This window comes from Thunnus maccoyii, chromosome 1, assembly GCF_910596095.1.
Source record: "Thunnus maccoyii chromosome 1, fThuMac1.1, whole genome shotgun sequence".
Lineage (NCBI taxonomy): Eukaryota > Metazoa > Chordata > Actinopteri > Scombriformes > Scombridae > Thunnus > Thunnus maccoyii.
This window is the reverse complement of record NC_056533.1, coordinates 19180752-19198467: the sequence shown is the minus strand read 5'-3', so window position 1 is coordinate 19198467 and position 17716 is coordinate 19180752. Positions and strand designations below refer to the sequence as shown.

Genomic DNA, 17716 nt, shown 5'->3' with positions numbered 1-17716 from the left:
AGTGGATTATTTATGAATGTTCCTCTGGACCAGAGTTCTTTCTTGCTGGCACCAAGTTCTTTCTTGGTGCCAGCACAAGAAATTTACTGTGTCTGCAGTAGTCTAGGTGCTCATTGCATTATTGGAATACCAGATACAGTCCAGACAGACAGTGGGGTCATGGAGGGTGAGGAAGGATGGTGAAATTGTAAGGAAGGACAGAGAAGGAGGAAAAAGGAGAAAAGAGTAGCAAACATAAAGGACAAAGACAGATTCAATTATTGGAGAATATCATAAAATGCACAGGATGAATGACAGAAAAGAGGCTGAATTGGATATGAAATCGCTTGAGCATAGCCATAATAGAAGATGAAAACAGTGGAGAAAGAAAGAGGTGAAAAAAGAATGAAAATTTTACAGTGAGGGAGGAAATGTAATGCTTTACCTTTTGTTTTATTTAGCGTAATATTCCCAAGTGCAATAACTCCAGCCGTGCTCATAGGAAGCAGAACTTTGGTGGTTTATTACATAAGGTCTGGCAGATCTGGGAGGTCTAAAAGGAGATCAGCAGCATACTAAATAGTCATTAAAGGTAGAGAGCACAGCCTAAAGCTCTTTTTATTCACATCTCACACACAAGACTATTACATTTCATGACAGTTTTAGAGTAATTTCAGTTTGTCAGTGTCAGAGGTATTCCATTTCCTGTATATGAAATAACATCCATTATGGAATAGCATGCCATTGTATTGCATGACTGCGGTTGCAGTTGAAACATATGCATCAGACATGTATGAGCATTACAGCCATTATATCAATAAATTTCTGTATTTTTACTTAAGTGAAATTTTGAATGCAGGACTTTTGCTTATATTTTTTATGGTGTGGTGGTACTAGTTTTCTGAGTAGAAGATCTGGGTACTTTTTTGCCAATGCCAGAACCAATACTCTAACTAAAGAAACGTTGAAAATGAGACATGACGAGTTTGCCTGATTTGCCTTGGGTCCCCAAATAATTAAATCCGCTCCCACATACACATGAATGCAGTAGTTACTGCAGAGTAGGTTTAGCCTTAGTTACATTGTCCTGTGACACTGATTGACTGAATTCTATCTTACAATACTCTAACAACATGCAATCCTAGATTGTGCTCCTCTTCTTTGCTATATCCCTTACCTCTTGTCTTGCATGGAGAAAAAAATCTAAAATGCTTCAGCTATGACTATTCCAGTCAGCCATTCAGCAAGATATAACAATGCTGAACCCAAAGACAACAAAGCACAGTCCGTCATGTAGCACAGTAAATCATTAGTGTGTAAACAACACACTCCACACACCTGAACTATATCTCCTGTGGGGAGGAAGAGGTGGGTAGATTTTTTTTTTTTTTACCTTTTTCTCCTCTGAGATTAAGCTGATCTCCTTGCTTACCTGACATCAGTTCACACTGTAAACTGGCAAAACACAATGTGCCCTCATGAACAAGGGGACTCTTATCAAAAAGAGTATTTTAGAAAAGAACAGGAGAGTAAAATACATATGAAGAGGGTATTCTACACAATGTGTACATCTTATATCTTCCACTTAAGTTAAAGTAAGGAACACAGTAACTACATGGGTCAGTTATTTATTTCTCTGGAAGCAGCTCTGTTTCAAATTCTTATGAACACATCTGCTCAAAGTGTGGTATGTGGTTATGGCACATGGCCAATGTTTTGTTGAAAAAGTATTTCCAGTGAAGTCTCCTAATCTAGTTCCTTTTCCATGTCTAAATATGGTGTCAGAGGAAACAAGTCATCTGTCTTTCTTTCATAAACAAACTTTTTCAATGTTGTGGAAACTTCCACTGAGAGCACTTCACAAAAGTCAGTGTTGGGAAAAAAGGAAAGCTTTCCACAGATACACACGAACCTACTGGTGTATGATTTTTTTTATCTGTGCTCTTTGTGTGTGACTAAACCTTTTCAGTGTTTTGCCTGCATATAAAGTAGGATGTGTGGTCCCCTGTGTGAGATTGGCTAAAATACTGAGACGCCGCCCCACTCACTTCCTGGCTGCCATCTTGAAGGTCCTGATTGGAAAGGCACCCAGTCCAGTTCTCCAATCCAGCAGAAGTAAATTATATATTCTGAGCCAAGTTATTAGTCAGGGCAGCTGTAAATTGACATGAGCAGCACCACCACTGTGTCTATTGTTCTGTCTGACTCGACTTTAATGTTAAACCAAGGCACTAGCTTAACTACCTGGGGACTGGGCTGGGTTTAGTTTGCCATACAAGCACACACACACACACACGCACACACACACACACACACACAGAGTTGTATTTATGTCTTGAAACACTAGTAGCAGTGGTGATGCTTCTAATGTTGATGGTATTTGGACAGGTAAGAGTACAGCAGGTTAGTTGAGGTTTTCAATCTTACAAAACTCTTTTGCTCTTTTGGTTATATTTATTTATTTGATTAAAGCAACACCCTCAGGGCCCTAGTTTGCTCTCTGGGCATATGTTTGTTCTATGCGTTAAATTTGGCACCCCCTGCTGTATTTTGGTTTCATGCAGCTACAATTTTAAGTCGCTGTGTACCCAGCATCAGTGTTGCCAACTTAATGAATTTGTCACTAGATTTAGCGACTTTTCAGACCCCTTTAGCAACTTTTTTTCAAAAAAGCAGCTAGTGACATATCTAACGACTTTTTAGACAGCATCAATGTGGCTCTCTGGATTGACTGTTCAATGGGTGGGACAGAGCAGCGTCATGTTCAGTGGACCAATCATCAGCCAGACAGAGTCGTGAATGAGCTGTGAATGTGTGTAGTACCTAATGAACAATCACTGATCCTCATTGTTTTTATTCTAAATTATTTAACTTTACTAAGTTTGATTTTGTTTTGTCAAAACAGACAGAGTTAACAATAGTGAATTTATTCCAGTGAATGATCATCTCTTCATTCATGATACTTCAGTTAGAGCTGATACAACCGCCTGCATAAATATCATTATTAGAGGTAGATTTAGATGCACATTGAGGAGCTGCTTGAACATAGAGAATAAAGAAAAATAGCTAATGAAATAGCTACTTAAATTCAAGTCAATTTACTTTAACTTAATTTTCTTTAAATTTAAAAAAATCTTGTATGTATGTAATTATGTCATGACATCATCGATATGCAAATTAGTATGTGACGTCATCTAGCGACATCTAGCGACTTTTCCAACTGGCTTTAGCTATTTCCCACTGAAAATAGATGGCAACACTGCATGTAAGGAGAGAGTGAGCACATGGTCCTGCTGGAGGCTGTGAATGCAGAAGCTCAGGCCCCAATCCAATGCCATCCTGTTGTTTCCTTGGCAGAAGCAATGTTTGTAAGTTGAATTATTATTGTTCAAGAGCTGATCTAAGGATATTAAGAAGAATTTATTAGAAATGTAATGTTGCTGATGTTTTATGGCTATTCGTTCATGTAGTTTGGTGCAGTGACTTTCAGTCTGTTAAATTAAATTAGTCAATATTAACTCTCAGTTTATGCAACTAGTTATAAAGGAGTTTAAATCATTGGCAAGTTGGTGGCAATGACAATTAACTGTCCACTGTGCTAGAGGATGGCACCCTTTGTGTAGCTGTGGCTAACTGTAAACGTCAGGGTGAATCTCACAGTGCTGAAGCAGCTCAGGGATAGGATGTTGAGGTAGGTGAGTGAATGAAAACTCAATTCACACTTCTTCAATACAATCCCCTCTCGTCTGTAAGTACTGGCTCCAGAGATGAAGCTCAGCTAAAAGTACACCTAACTCACCTCCAAATAGAGACGCAAGAGAAAGCACAAAACCATCGAGCACAGTTGTAGTTCCAGCTAGAAGTCAAAAAGCTGGAAATTGAAGCTGACAAGGTACTAAGACTGCGTCAGCTCGAGCCTGAGTCACAGGAGGAGACTCATGCACCAACTACATCAGCTGATGCCATAGGTACACCTTCCTCCTCTTCCACCACCTTACCCTGTAGCTCATTTGACATCAGTAAGCATATTGCAATCTGAAGTATTACTGTGTTAAAGCTGCAATCCAAATTGGTATTACAAATTGGTTCCCGAAGAATATAGACAATAATTCAGGAACCACAAAAAAAAGCCCCAAATCAGACTTATGTTGAGTTCAGCAAGGAAAAGGGAGCCTTCTTTGATAAATGGAGCACATCCTGCAAAGCAAATGATTTTAATTCTCATAGAGAATTACTTCTGTTGGAATTTATGAAACGCCTGCCTGATCGCACTGTGGTATACTTAAATGAACAGAAAGTAAAATCTCTCTCCTCTGCTACTGTTAGCTGATGAGTATGTGTTTACTTATAAGGCTACATTTCCTTCAGTCCCTGTGGAAAGCTCTGCCTTAGTTACACAAAGTAATCCGAATCCAAAGTAAACCTAACAAACAACAATGGGATACAGTGAATTTAGTTGGCCAGTTGTTGCCTTTTCAACGATGTTTCGACACACACCAAAGTCCTCAAATATGACATTGATTTTAAGGATGGTAAACCCATAAACAGATTGAAGAGGTGTGTGCACATGCTTGTTGCCAAAAATCCAGGCAGAGTAACAATGGCAGGTTGTGAGAAAACGTCCATTAAGAATTTCTTTTGTGTTTCTTCCTCACTTATGAAAGCATCTTTGCCATATAACTGACATGGAGCTTTACAGTGTAAGTGTGTTGCTTGAAGAGTACCAAAGGGCTAGAGTACACATTCAAAATGATGTGGTTACTATTACTAAGGAGAAGAAGAGCATTCAGTATATACTGTCTGACAATAGTAATGCCTTCAAAAGCCACTGCTGACCCTGCTGTTGTTCAGCAAGTGAGCGCTGACATGCAAGAAGGACGTTATTATATCCCTCACGACTCTGAAGTCATTCCTGCAAGAACTTCAACTGGACCTCAACTATTTTTAAGCCAACAATCACTGTCTTCCAAAGTGGGAGATTGGACATATCAGAAGAAAATGACAACCAGGCTGGATATGCTATACCCTCCATCGATGGCTGTACCTCTAAGCGAAGCAGTGTTATACAAAAACACATTGGTGACTTTGGACGGACAAGTTGTAACAAACTGCTGCAATAAGTTGACACCAGAGGAGGCAACTTACTAGTGAGGGATGTTGAGCTGTGTACCAATGGAGAGTCTAGTCAAACCATCACATCATGGAGAAAAGCAACACTGGAGCAACTGTGGAACTGTCTTGTTTACGCTACAGTGAGAATTAATAGTATGGAGTGAAATTTCATTCCACTCAATTTACCACTGTTGAGCTGGTTTCGTTGCTGTAAACCATTCAAGTATCAATTGCAGGCATGTACATCAAACAAGGAAAAGTGCAGTGGATGACCAAGGAAGGTGCTGACCTTAACAGCAACCCTCACATTACTTTACAGCTATACTATTTATGTTGAGCAGTATTTACAGCATTAAAGCATTAAGTTTTTTAATACAAGGTTTGAACAAATAAATATTATACATGCTACAGATGTCCTCAACCATTTTTTCCTTAATCCTAATACAAGCTTCTTAATAATGGGTATCTGGTGATATTGACTCAGATATAATATTCATATTTACTTAAGAGAGTTAGCCAATGCAACTCAAGCTATAATCTGATAAAGAAATAACATAGCACTAAATACACATAGAAGATATGCAGTATTGATTTAATATGCGTAAACCATATTGAAAAACCCAGCCATAGACTACCAAATTTGGCATTTCATTAAGTTGATAACTTTAATTGCTCAGTAAAAACAGACTTGGACCCAAAAGCACAACTCCCAGGCGAGGCAAGTAAGATAAAAAGGTTCAGCTTTAAATCATGGTCCAACATCAGGCAGACAACAGTAAGATGAATCAAAAAAAGTGTAATGACTGGTTCTTGAGGAGGACTCAAAAGCAGGACACAAGGCAAGCATCTAAGTAAAAAGTCTATTTTACTGAGAATCGTAGCGAGCAGGATACAGGCTAACAATTTCACAAGGGAGCAGGCAAAATTCAGGTCAGGTGTCAGGCAGAATCAAATACTGGAAACATAACAAAAGACTGGCTGAAATGCTAGGTGAATACACAAAGAAGATCTGGCAGAGAGCAAGGACTGGGTGACTGGTATAAGTACTGGGGAGCTAATGAGTAACGAGGGACAGGTGTGCAGTGAGTCAGGTGGTTGGAGAATTGTGGGATGGATTGGAGACAGGTGGTGGATGGACGAGGAATGGAAGAGTTTTAAATGAGAAGAGAGTCAGTTCTGGGGAACATGTAAATGGACAGAATGACGCAAACACATGATAACATATCACCCTGTGACAAAGGGAGGCAGGCAAGGTGGCAAAAATCCAAAAAGGCAGGCAACAGGTCAGAACATAACAGACAGAACAAACTGGCAGGAAAAAAATGGTTGTGACACAAACAATGATGTGGCAGAGAATGAATGGAAATGGGCCAGTATAAATGTTGAGGCTTATATGTAAGTGGAAACAGGTGCACAGGAAGGCTGATGAAAGTCAGGTCACAGGAAACATGAAGAAGAAGGGTCACTGCAGGGCAGGTAGGTGTGGCAGGATCTGAAGCAACAGCAGACTTAGTTCATGGCAAGAGATAAGGCAGACTATGACTCAGCTGACATTGAAACAATAACTTGAAATCCTTGATATGAAATTGACATGACAGGGTCAACTACAGAGAAGATGTATACCCCTGATCTGCAAGCACTACAAAAACATTCAGTTCACTGACTGTATCATATGTGAAACTGTACTTCACATAATATAGGCTCATATGGTTTTAGAATGTTTCACTTGTAAAATGTGTGAGTAAAAAATCATGAACAGTATTTCACAAAATTCAAAAACTCAAAAAAAAACTACTTTGCGGTGACAAAATTGTGTATTTGATTAAGTAAATCTAATTAAACATTTTGAAATAGACCATACACACTAAAGGGAAGTAGCGGTATATATGTATATAGAATAAATAAATGTTATTAAAATGAAAATTGATAACAAATAGGCAAAAACAACAGAGAGGAAAAGTTGGTAGGAGGAGGAGAGAGGATAAGAAACATGGGCAAGCCGGCTGTTTGACAAAGATTCAGTCTGACTCCTGCCACACCTGATTTTTACCTCCTGTGAGCAAGTGAATGTAAGCATAGAGGTGTAAGAATTTACTATGGGGCAAGCGAGAAAGCTCAGTTTTATAAGTGATGTGCAAATTACAGTGAGAGTGCCATTTCATAAAAAGATTGCCTGCACACGATGCAAAAGAATATATTTATTTCATGTACTAAGTGTACAAGAAACATCAGTTGCAAAGGAAGTAAAGGAACCATCTTCGTTGCCAGTGATAAGAGGCACTTAAAAACAAATGAATGAATTTAGCAAATTAATTATTCAGGTCGAGTGCTGACTGAGATGAGGTTATGGATGTACCCTACACTGTAGCCCTGACTGCTGCTGAGCCAGGATTAATCTCATGGCACAGCAACTCACTGAATGCCTCATATGAATTATTTAAACTGAAATCATGAAACCTATGTGTGTGCGTCAACTTGGCCACATTATTAGAGCCAAAGGACACACTCTGGATGAGGTGGGAGAAGCTGTGCAGGTGGGATGAAAACAGCTCTGTGGTTGCAGTCTCATTAATGCCAGACACCTCAGGGAGAGAACAATCACAACGTCATCATCACATGAACACAGCGGTTATATAAGCAGCTGTTGTTCTACTGACAATACTGATTTTTTTTTAACCACCATTTGGTAATTACACAGACGCAGACACAACCATAGCAAGTGAACTGTGTGATATGATTGGTTGATGTTGATATATCTAATGTATTTTACCACCACCTTCACAAAAATTCTAATTAAATCCAGACAAGTGCAGCTCACTGCAGTCAAATCAAACTGTGCATGTCTTAATTTCCTGCTTAACTACTTACTGGCACTGGATATTGTAATCTCTCTTTATCTGTATTCTGGAGAATTATGTGATTTTCCACTCGAGTCCCACTGCTGAGTAGCTCTGATCATGGAATTAAATTGGAATCTCACAGCAGGTTTTTATTGACTAGCCATGTGGATTGACACTGACTGGTATTAGGCTGGCATACAGAGCAGGTACAAGCTTTCAGGCTGCCTTCAACACAACAATATGTAAGCAAAGTTCAATTCAACCTCCTCTGACTGTGGGCCAACAGCTCTGTCATCACTGCCTTAAGTTTACATGAAGATTAGGATCATGTTCCAAATCTGACACCAAACCCCCTCAATACACCACCCACACAACATACACATGTATAACATAAACCTGCCACACACACTCACACAAAGCTTTAAACACAGCAGCACATTTACTTAATTGTGTTGACTTTTCAAATAAAAAAAGACTTATTCGTCTGATACTGGAGGTTCCTCAGTCCCATCCCTCAAGAATATATTACATGGCCATTATCAGCCACTTAATTCTATTAATGACAGAGTTGGAGGCTTTGTTGACAGACTCTAGAGGCTGCGGCTTTATTTAATCGGACGCCAGTTTTCTTCCAGCTTATTATTTCCACACTGAGCTTTGCCCATGTTATTTAGAGGAAAAGCTGGTATAAAATAAGATATTTGTTAACCAAGATACAACATAGACAGTCCCTAAAGTGTCTGATTGAAATAGGACATTGCCTCCTATAAACTATGAATCTTAGATATGGACATATACTGCATGCATGCCTTACAAACATATGTAATAGTCAAATGATCTAAGCTGATTAGAGGACAGCTAAATAAGCAGCTGCATTTAAACTCTTGCTACAGTTAAATATTGTATAATACTGTAGCTCTGTATGAAAACTGTTTAAGCCTTCAGGTAATAACTGGGTTTTAAAGGAGTTGCAGCCAAAATTGAAAAATATCAAACACGATATGTTATGATTAGCATTTTAAATGCTCTTTTGTTGTTGTTGTTGTTGATGTTGTTGTTGTTGTCGTCGTCTGGTTAAATGGAACTGTGTGCCTTTGCTTGTCTCTCATGCACCTCTTCCTGCCTCAGACCTCAACCCCTCCCTTTCATAAAAAGAGGGGGCGTGGCTTCAGACTGCAATCAATTCAAGGACATGTCTGCAGTCATGTCTATAATGGCGATGGCTACAGCTCACTGCAGTGTGCGGCTTTGTGAATGGGAACCAGCAGGAGCCTTTTGAAAATGAGCTAATAGACAAACACCTCGGAAACACACACATGCAGCTCTGCAGTCACATGCTGCACATATACTGGATAACAGTAACATCTTACACTGTAATACCAGAGACTGTTTTACTACTGTCTGAGGAATAACACCTATGATTACACCACTATGCAACAGATTGTATTCAGTGTTCACATCATAGGCAGGGAGCAACTGAATAAAGGTCATAGTGATAGTGAGAATAATGTACTTGCAGAGTATTTTGCTTTCATCACAAATAATTTTTATTAACCATTGTTTTAACAAAATACAGGTTAAATGGAAAACTAAACATAGAAATCAATGTATGTTTCAGCTGTTCATGCAAACATGGCTAACATAACAGCACACAGTATAGATTAACACAGTCAGATGACTGCAGATGTCACAACACAAAAAGGGATGCATATGATTTACATAAAAAAAACTCACTGACTAGAGAGCAAACCAAGAAAAAACATCAGTGACTTACAATGGTTATAAATCAAACAGTGATTGAGGCTTTCCTCAGTGAGAGAACAGTAAAATATGATAAAGAAAGTAAAACATATTGGTTAGTAGCTATTCACAGTAGATGCTTTCGTGTATATAGTGACTTTCAAATCTGCCCATTTCCTTGTTCTCACTCAAAGTGCATTAGACCTGCTTCGACTGAGGTCTCTCAGTATCAGCTACAATCATAAGTCGCTCACACCACAAGTCATCACACATCAAAGTGCATTTGATGTTATTTATCTTGCACAGTTATGTCCCGCGTCATTGTCCACCCGTTTTCATCCTTCTGCAAACACATTTTGTTAACAAACAAGCACTTGCCACCTTCCACCTCTGTTTCATGTCTCTAAGTAAACTTAAGCTTTATTAAGGCGGTGTACACTTGCAGTTGTGCACAAGGTTTCCAATGTATTCATTTCATTCAGATACACTGTTCACATTTTGGTACAAGGGAGAAGTCCGCAATATATTATCTTTATATAAAACATTGTGTTGAGACAAAATATCACAATTAGTGGTATTTCCAATTCTATCATCAGCCTTGTTTTAAAATATTTCAAAGAAATATTTGATTTTGTAAGTGTGCTTTTAGGCAATCATTGAGTTTGGGCTAATATGTTAACATCCAACTTTACAGGATCATCAGATAACAAACTTTAACCAACTCACATCTCTCAGTTCTGCTTTCAAAATGATTCAAAATACACATAACATAGAACAGTATAGGAAGACATTCAATATGAAACATTAACACATTTACATACATATTTATATATCAGTGGGTTCTGATGCAACATGTTATGTGTACATTGAGAAAATCTAAGCAGACCAGAAGCCCTTCATTTCCTTTATGTTAGGGATGCATCAATAACAACAGCAGAGTGGGAGATAGCAGGCTTAAAGCTGAGCACTGGTATCTTATCTTTATCACACTTGCTGAATCTTAAACCAAAGAGTTACGTGTAAAGGACATCATATTTATATTTGTGTCAAGCAATATCACAGATTATATTGTTAATTTAACAAAGCAAATACGGTCAGGGCAGCCAAACATTTAATCTAGAAATCAAAATCTGTACTGGCAGTGCTTAATTGGTATTGATGCATCTCTCTGTACCCACATCAGTATTCTTAGCTTGGATAATTAATGCTCTCTGGTATTGCACTGCATGGATGCTTGAAGTTTACATAGACCAAAGCAGACAATATGCACATACCCACTGATTAAACATCATAACACGCAGCAAACTCTGCCATGGCCAGACTTTTTTTTTTTTATATCCACAGAATATTTGAATAAACAGATGAGAAAAATGCAGCTCTGTACATGATGAAGCTAAGCTACTAGTGGTAGCAAATGTCACCTCAGTGCTAGCCGTCTCATATTTCAGCATTGCAATCCCAACACAAACCATGTCAGATTTAGAGACAAACATGACTGACGGCTTCCCAGTGGAACTGCTCTAAAAAACTAAATGGTTACAGGAATAGTCTTTATCCGCATCCAGGCCTGATGGCCTCATTAAATGGAGAGCTTCCCTCTGAGGCCGTGATGATGTAAACAAAGGCCAAAGTGATGTTCAGATTACAGTCAGAGCCCTGGAATTAAATGTCTGTTGTTCCTCTTCTTGCTGCCCGACTTTCCACGCACCCACAAACATTGATGATATCATAACACTGGAAAAAGCATGACTAAGAACTGCATTTAAATAAACTCACTTGCCTACGACATGCAAAGCTGTTTGCCATGAAGACTGAGTACATGATTACAAATGATCTGGAGCAGGTTTTGAAAACTGCACGCCACTGAATTGATTACAAACGTACGGATGTAAAGTTAGCTGTTGGCTGGTTGTGTAACACCAGTAAAGGCTTATGGTATAGAAATGATGTAATCCAATATCAGTTTGCCATCTACGGCTGGATATACTGTAGCTTAATTGGCCAGTCAGGCGGTTCAAACCATTTTGGTCATGTGGGGTGTGAGCAGCAGCGCTATTTTTGCACAGTGTCGACTGAAGATGTTATCATGTACCCTTTACAGTGGCAGAAGCTGGTTAAACACAGTCATAGGTGTAATTGCTACTTTTCTACAGACAAGGTGTGCTCAATGAAAAACTGAGTTACACAGTGCAATCAAGAACATTGGAAATGAAAAAAAAGGTTTTGAATTCGAAAATGTACAATAATACTCTTCCATTTAAATGTATCTGTTTAAAAATGCTGTCAAAATATGATGCCCTGAATAAGAAGAGAAAAGGTCCACAAGTAATCTGAGGTAAATTTAACCTGGCAATCAGCTAGTTAATTTATATTACACGACTGCGATCAAGGACTTCAATCCAGAAAAAAAAAAAAACTTCTTATCACAGTGAAGTATGAGAGTTATGAAGTCCATGCTTTATAAATATAGCCTCTATGATTCAGTGGAATATGCATAATCCAGTTTTAATTTGGGGGACATTTTCTGAATCATTGTCTTTGGACTTGACATTGCTTAGGCCTCCTTGTGGAAGTCATGTTTGTTTAATTTGGCAAAAATACTTAATCACTTTACAGTAATGCATGCCATGGGTGTTGATTGGGTGTAAGTATATGGCTAAAAGGCAGGTTAATGCTGTCCCTGCATTGGAAGCCCACATGTACATGGACACTAACTAATCCTCAGTGCCCACAAGCCTATTTGAAACAGTAAGTTTAATGAAGATAATCATGTAATGCATTTTGTCTATTCGCGCTGGATGAAGAAAATATACAGCATTCAATGCACAACTTTCCACATGGCTTATAAGGCATTTTTCAATGGCATGACAGTGGAAAATTATAGATCGAATTTTTTTAATTTCTTTTTTTTTCTGTCTGTCAACTCTGTAAGACATTGTGTGCAAGGTATTGTCTTTATGTTTCCCCCAGCCTGCAGGAGACCACCAGAGGAGTATGCTACTTGGTTCTCTTGGCATGCACATCAGCCAAGAGGAAATGCTGTCTGCCTCTAGAGCCAATATTTTTGCACACATGCAAAACAAACTGATCATTTTAACAACACCATATCCCAAAATAAATTTACACCATCTCCTGAAAGGAACAGTGATGCCTGACGTCGGCATCGCCCGGCACGTTTTCCGTGGCACGTGTTTCTACATTACATAACATGAACATGCCCTCCCAAAGGGCACCATGCTGTACAGAGCCCTGACATCAAGGCAAATTATCTAACAGCATCCCTCGCCCGGCACCTATCAAAAGCTTATAGACTCCAATCTGTTACCACAAGGGGACAAATATTTTAAATAATGTAGGAAATAATTTTCTGTGTCACAGCATGTGTGTAGCTGACAATGGCAGAAATAAAATAACCATTAACAGGCTATAGTCATAATTAAGGTACCCGGGGATCAATTTACGCACAAATTACGCACGTAGTGTGCCACTGCAGACGGCAAAGCTCAGATAAAGTGAATCCATCCATTCTCCCATTCCCGTGGCGGGGACATCTTGAACCTGTGACGCCGCACTTTGTAGTTGATCCCGTTATTATTGTCCCAGAACTCTTCCCCGTCGACACAGTATTTAATCGCAAACTGCAAGGTGCCTCCGTTCTCGAGGTATGTAGGCATGACGATTTTGAAAGAAAACTTGTCGGTGTCACCGTCGCTTGAGTTAGGAACATATGATGCCAAACTGTCCATAAATGTTATCCAGTTGTTTAGGGAATACCGTAAAGAGACGCTCTTTTCGAAAGCCAGATTCAAGACGCGCACAAACCCCGAGAGGCTGAAATCGTCTGTTTCAACGCTCTCCAACATGACTTTCACCTCCCTCACTTTCTGCTCAAAGCCAGGTAGTGTGCCCGGGTTGGCGAACTGCAGTTCCATAAACACAGACTGTGTGGGAGCCCGGGGGAATTTCGTGGCCAAATCATTAGCGTGGAGGGGTCCCTTGGGTAGTTTGGCCAATATGCGCTCCGGCACCTCTGGCTCATCTGTATCATCGAAATGTTTCACCGAGATGAGCTCCAGACCCAGTGAGTCGGCAAACCGGACTTTTTTCTGACTCGTTGGACTTCTGTTGCGAGCGATCTCTAACTTTGCTCTTTCTGTAGGTGTGGGGAGCGACTTGCACCTCCGGCGCAGGCTTGGACTCTGTGGAGGTTTCAGGAAGGTCTCTCTACCCCGTGGTCTCTCGTCCACCACCGGGCTCTCGACGGGCTCGCAAGTACCGTTCATCAAGTCAAAATCTTCTCCATCTTCAAGCCGTGGGTTTGCCGCTGCCAGGCTACCGAACAGTCCAGCTATGCAGCTGTAGTTCCTCGGCAGGCAATTCTTTGGGGGCAGCATGACCACGGCAGGATGCTCAGACTCCGCTTCCATAAAACGCAGCAGTCCCTGCACTGCAGAACCGGAGTGGTCGTGATGGGGAAGACCGGCGAGTCAATAGATGAAGCCGTCAGGTGTCAGTGTCCCACTCGCGGATAGGTGCTCCGGCTGCGTCATAAGCTGACACTTTGCTGCTCTTGACCAATAAACCAAGCTGTTGGTGTGCGCCAGCAAAGTGCGAATTAGTTCCTGGAGATCGGTCACTTTAAATGTCTGTGTGAGAAAAACACACCGCACAGTTTTCTTATTGTAGAAAAAGAATAAAAAAGCACAATCTCCCCTTTGCAACTACCGTCTCTCTTCCAGTTTTGATTAATATTTGATCTCTTAGAGATGCTGAACCTGTTTGACGTTTCCGGAGGTGTACGTGCTGAACTGAACGTTGCGAAATGGTTTCCTCCTTCACAAGTGATAACTTCCCGTGTTTTCACGGTGTGACATTATGCTAACGACCCTAATAGCCCATAGAAAAGAAGTGGTACGAATATGAGCTGACTATCCTCGTGAAGCATGTGACTGAGTTTTTGCACAACAGGCTTATTTATACAGACAGTTTCAGATATTCTATTCTATTCTATTCTATTCTATTTCTATGTGCATCAACTAATTTCCTTAGAGGACATTGTAAATTATTACGTAACAGAGATGTAACAGTCAGCTGTGGCAGACTGGGCTGCAGCGCCTCGGGCACGCCCCCTTTCCCTACGTCACATCTTCCCCGCGCAGCCTCTAAACGTTGCCATGACGACGGCGTCGCAGCTTGTCTCTAAAGGCATTCACCGTTTCTAGCTACTCTTCTGTTTGGGGAACTGTCGACCAGAAAGAGAAAAAATCCACCACGACAGATAGCTGCAGTTTTGTGTGAATTGTGTTTTCTGATATTGGAATTGTGACACAAACTCACACAACATGCAGCAGGGATTCAGCTTGCTTCCTTTTGGTGAATGAAGTGCGGTGAAGTTTGAAAAACTTATTTTCTTGGCGTTTAAAACCAAATTGTCTGTAGCTAGACTTAAAGAACTCAGCATTTCGCCTTTTTCATATAGATCTAACCATGGTAACTAACTACACATGAGCTAACTACACAATGGCGACCTTGGAGGAAATGGATCACACAGCTGTGAATGGATCAGACAAGGAGGACGCAACTGGGGAGCAGCCTTACAAGACAGCAGAGAGGACACATGTGGATGCCCTTCTGGATATTAGTGAGGAGAACTTCTTGACAGAACTGGAGCCACATGAGTATCACTGTTACTCTGGCTGGGAAGAAGCTGTAAGTGAAGTGATATCTGCTTACTGCCTGCCTTTATCTGATTCAGTTAGTATTACCTATGAGGCTTGTGCTAGTTGCACATGTTGAAATGGGTGTTTCCACTGTTGCAAAATTATATAGATATATTCAAATAGAGAGGAACACTTTTAAAATGTGTACATGCTTTAATTTCTGATCTGTTAAATAGCAACATTAGCACTACTTACATTTCCACGCTTTTAATTCTGACTTGGCACAATACATCGACTAATTCACTTTATGTGTTTCAGTTTATACATATTCAAACTTCTCATATTTAACATTAGATTTGGTTTTGCAACAGGTCCGCGGTTGGGCCAGAGTTGCTCCACTGAGCTGCATATTTCTGCCTCAGAAGAGAGACTGGAAACCAAAGTCTAAGGAGCCTGACAACCTGACCCCCTTGTCTGTTGACCCAACAATCCGTAATGTAGACAGCTCAGCTGGCAATGCTGAGCCACGCAGTGAGTTGCAGGTTGGCCCTCCTAACAGCTTGAAGAAATCCATCCCATTAAACCAGCAAACAGGAACCTGTAGTCACACTACTGCTGCAGCTCCGCAGCCAAATGCTCCAGAACGGCCTGCCCTCGGTGCCATGCAGAAAAACATGTCGCATCTCTTAGTCGATGAGAAGATAGAGGAGGAAGGGGCCCTCAGGGAGACTCCATTGCAGCCTCACCATCTGCCCTCAAAATACCCTTCGAACAGGCCTACTAAGCCTCAGAAACACAGCCATAGGTCCAATAATACAATGGTTCCCATTAAAAACTTCACATTTTTACCTCCGATCAACTCACCACACGTGAATCCACAGAGGGTCAGTGGCCAGCTCTGCAGTGGCAAGAAGGCCCCAGAGGGAGAAACCTTAGAGGAAAACTGTTACATGTTTGATAAGAGGAGCAGCACAAGAGGATCAAGAATGGACTCCAACCCAGAGCTTCCCACTTACGCTGCAGCCCCGACCTCCAAGCACCGGACATGTCAGTATAACCCTTACTTGTTGTCTACTGGAAGTGTTTCTATCCCTAAGAGGTTTCAAGTGCCTATGTCTTCAAAACCTGACATAGTGCATCACACCAGCTACTCAGTGGGAAAGAGCCTCACACAGGCGTTGCACTCCAGCACTGCAGCAGGTGCACAAGCCCATATGACCCCAAGCTGCCTGTTCTCTTAAGGAAGTGACTCTTGCTGCTGTGCATGCTGTTAATGTGTGTGAGGGCTGTGAAATAAATGTTTAACATGACTGATGATGATGTTCAATGATGCAATTAGTTTAAACTTTGTTTTAACTAGGTAAAAAAAACAACCAATTTATCTTATTTTGTATCATGTATGCCTCAGCCTCACTGCGTAGCTGAAAGCATACATGTAAAGTATGACACTATGCTAACCATAACAATAACAGTCAAGGGAAAACAACAAATGAAATGTTAAGCTCTAGACATCATTTGGGCCTGTTTTGTTCTCACTAGTTCCCACAAGTGCTTTCTCAGCTGTTGTAGTTACCTAGCAACGGAGCAGCTACCTCATAAGAAGCATGGCGGTGTGCCTGCCTCGTACTTTCTTTTTTCCTCTTCATTTAAACTTCAAACCACAAGCTACAGCTCTGTCAGAACTTCAGTGTCAAACTGTAGCTTGTGACTGTACGTGATGATATAAACCGCTGCCAAACTACCGCATCTACTCTATCAAACACAAAAATTCAGTTTTATCAGTAAGTGCTTCCTGGTGAGTGTGGATATGGTCTGTATTATGCAATGCACAAAAGGGTTATGTGGCAAATCTCTAAACGTATTGTTTGTCATGTTGGTCTCCAAAGGTCAGCCAATTACTGAAATACTACTTAAATACTTCTTAGCTTTATTGTACCTACCTCTGAGTTGTTTAGATGCTGTAAATTTAAAAATAGCTGCTTAGCGGCAATTTTGTTTATCTTACCTGAATGTGCATATAAAATAAAATGGGTGATGATTTGTCAAGTGTTGCTATATCTGGCACAAACCCAGATTCAATGTCTATTCTCAGTAGGATGTAACTGCTTTGAAGTGAAAAGATGAAAGACACAATATTATACAGTTTTATGTTCTATATTAAATGTCTGAAAAGCACAAAAAATGCTGCACAACTATATCTATCAGGTTGTTCCTTTAGTTCTCAATTTCTAAGTTCAGCACAAGGAGAATAAAATGCACGGACTTCTCGGTTATGCCTTCTTCAGTGTGCAAAATACATTTTATTCCCTGAATTAAAAAGGAGCAATCTGATATATTTATGTGTGCAAACCCTTGTGTTGTGCTTTTTTCTGTGACAAATTGACA

General features: G+C 40.3%; 2 protein-coding genes across 4 annotated transcripts; one reads left to right on the top strand and one right to left on the bottom strand.

Moving 5' to 3' along the window:
* Positions 1-3216: 3216 nt before the first annotated feature.
* Positions 3217-16641, top strand: si:ch73-103b9.2 (uncharacterized protein LOC100150067 homolog). 3 transcript variants are annotated; one of them, XM_042407423.1, is made up of 3 exons: positions 3217-3347; positions 15151-15380; positions 15703-16641. In XM_042407423.1, the coding sequence occupies exons 2-3, from the start codon at positions 15192-15194 to the stop codon at positions 16570-16572; spliced, it is 1059 nt and encodes a 352-aa protein (XP_042263357.1). In that variant the 5' UTR covers positions 3217-3347; positions 15151-15191; the 3' UTR covers positions 16573-16641. The 3 variants fall into 3 exon arrangements, with proteins under 3 accessions (XP_042263357.1, XP_042263366.1, XP_042263349.1); XM_042407432.1 differs by lacking the exon at positions 3217-3347 and adding an exon at positions 14881-15044; XM_042407415.1 differs by lacking the exon at positions 3217-3347 and adding an exon at positions 14881-15053.
* On the bottom strand, positions 9466-14661 carry LOC121894688 (protein phosphatase 1 regulatory subunit 3E). Its single transcript, XM_042407447.1, has 2 exons — positions 14447-14661; positions 9466-14317 (listed from the first exon to the last, which is right to left on the bottom strand). The coding sequence occupies exon 2, from the start codon at positions 14096-14098 to the stop codon at positions 13175-13177; it is 924 nt and encodes a 307-aa protein (XP_042263381.1). The 5' UTR covers positions 14099-14317; positions 14447-14661; the 3' UTR covers positions 9466-13174.
* Positions 16642-17716: the final 1075 nt, after the last annotated feature.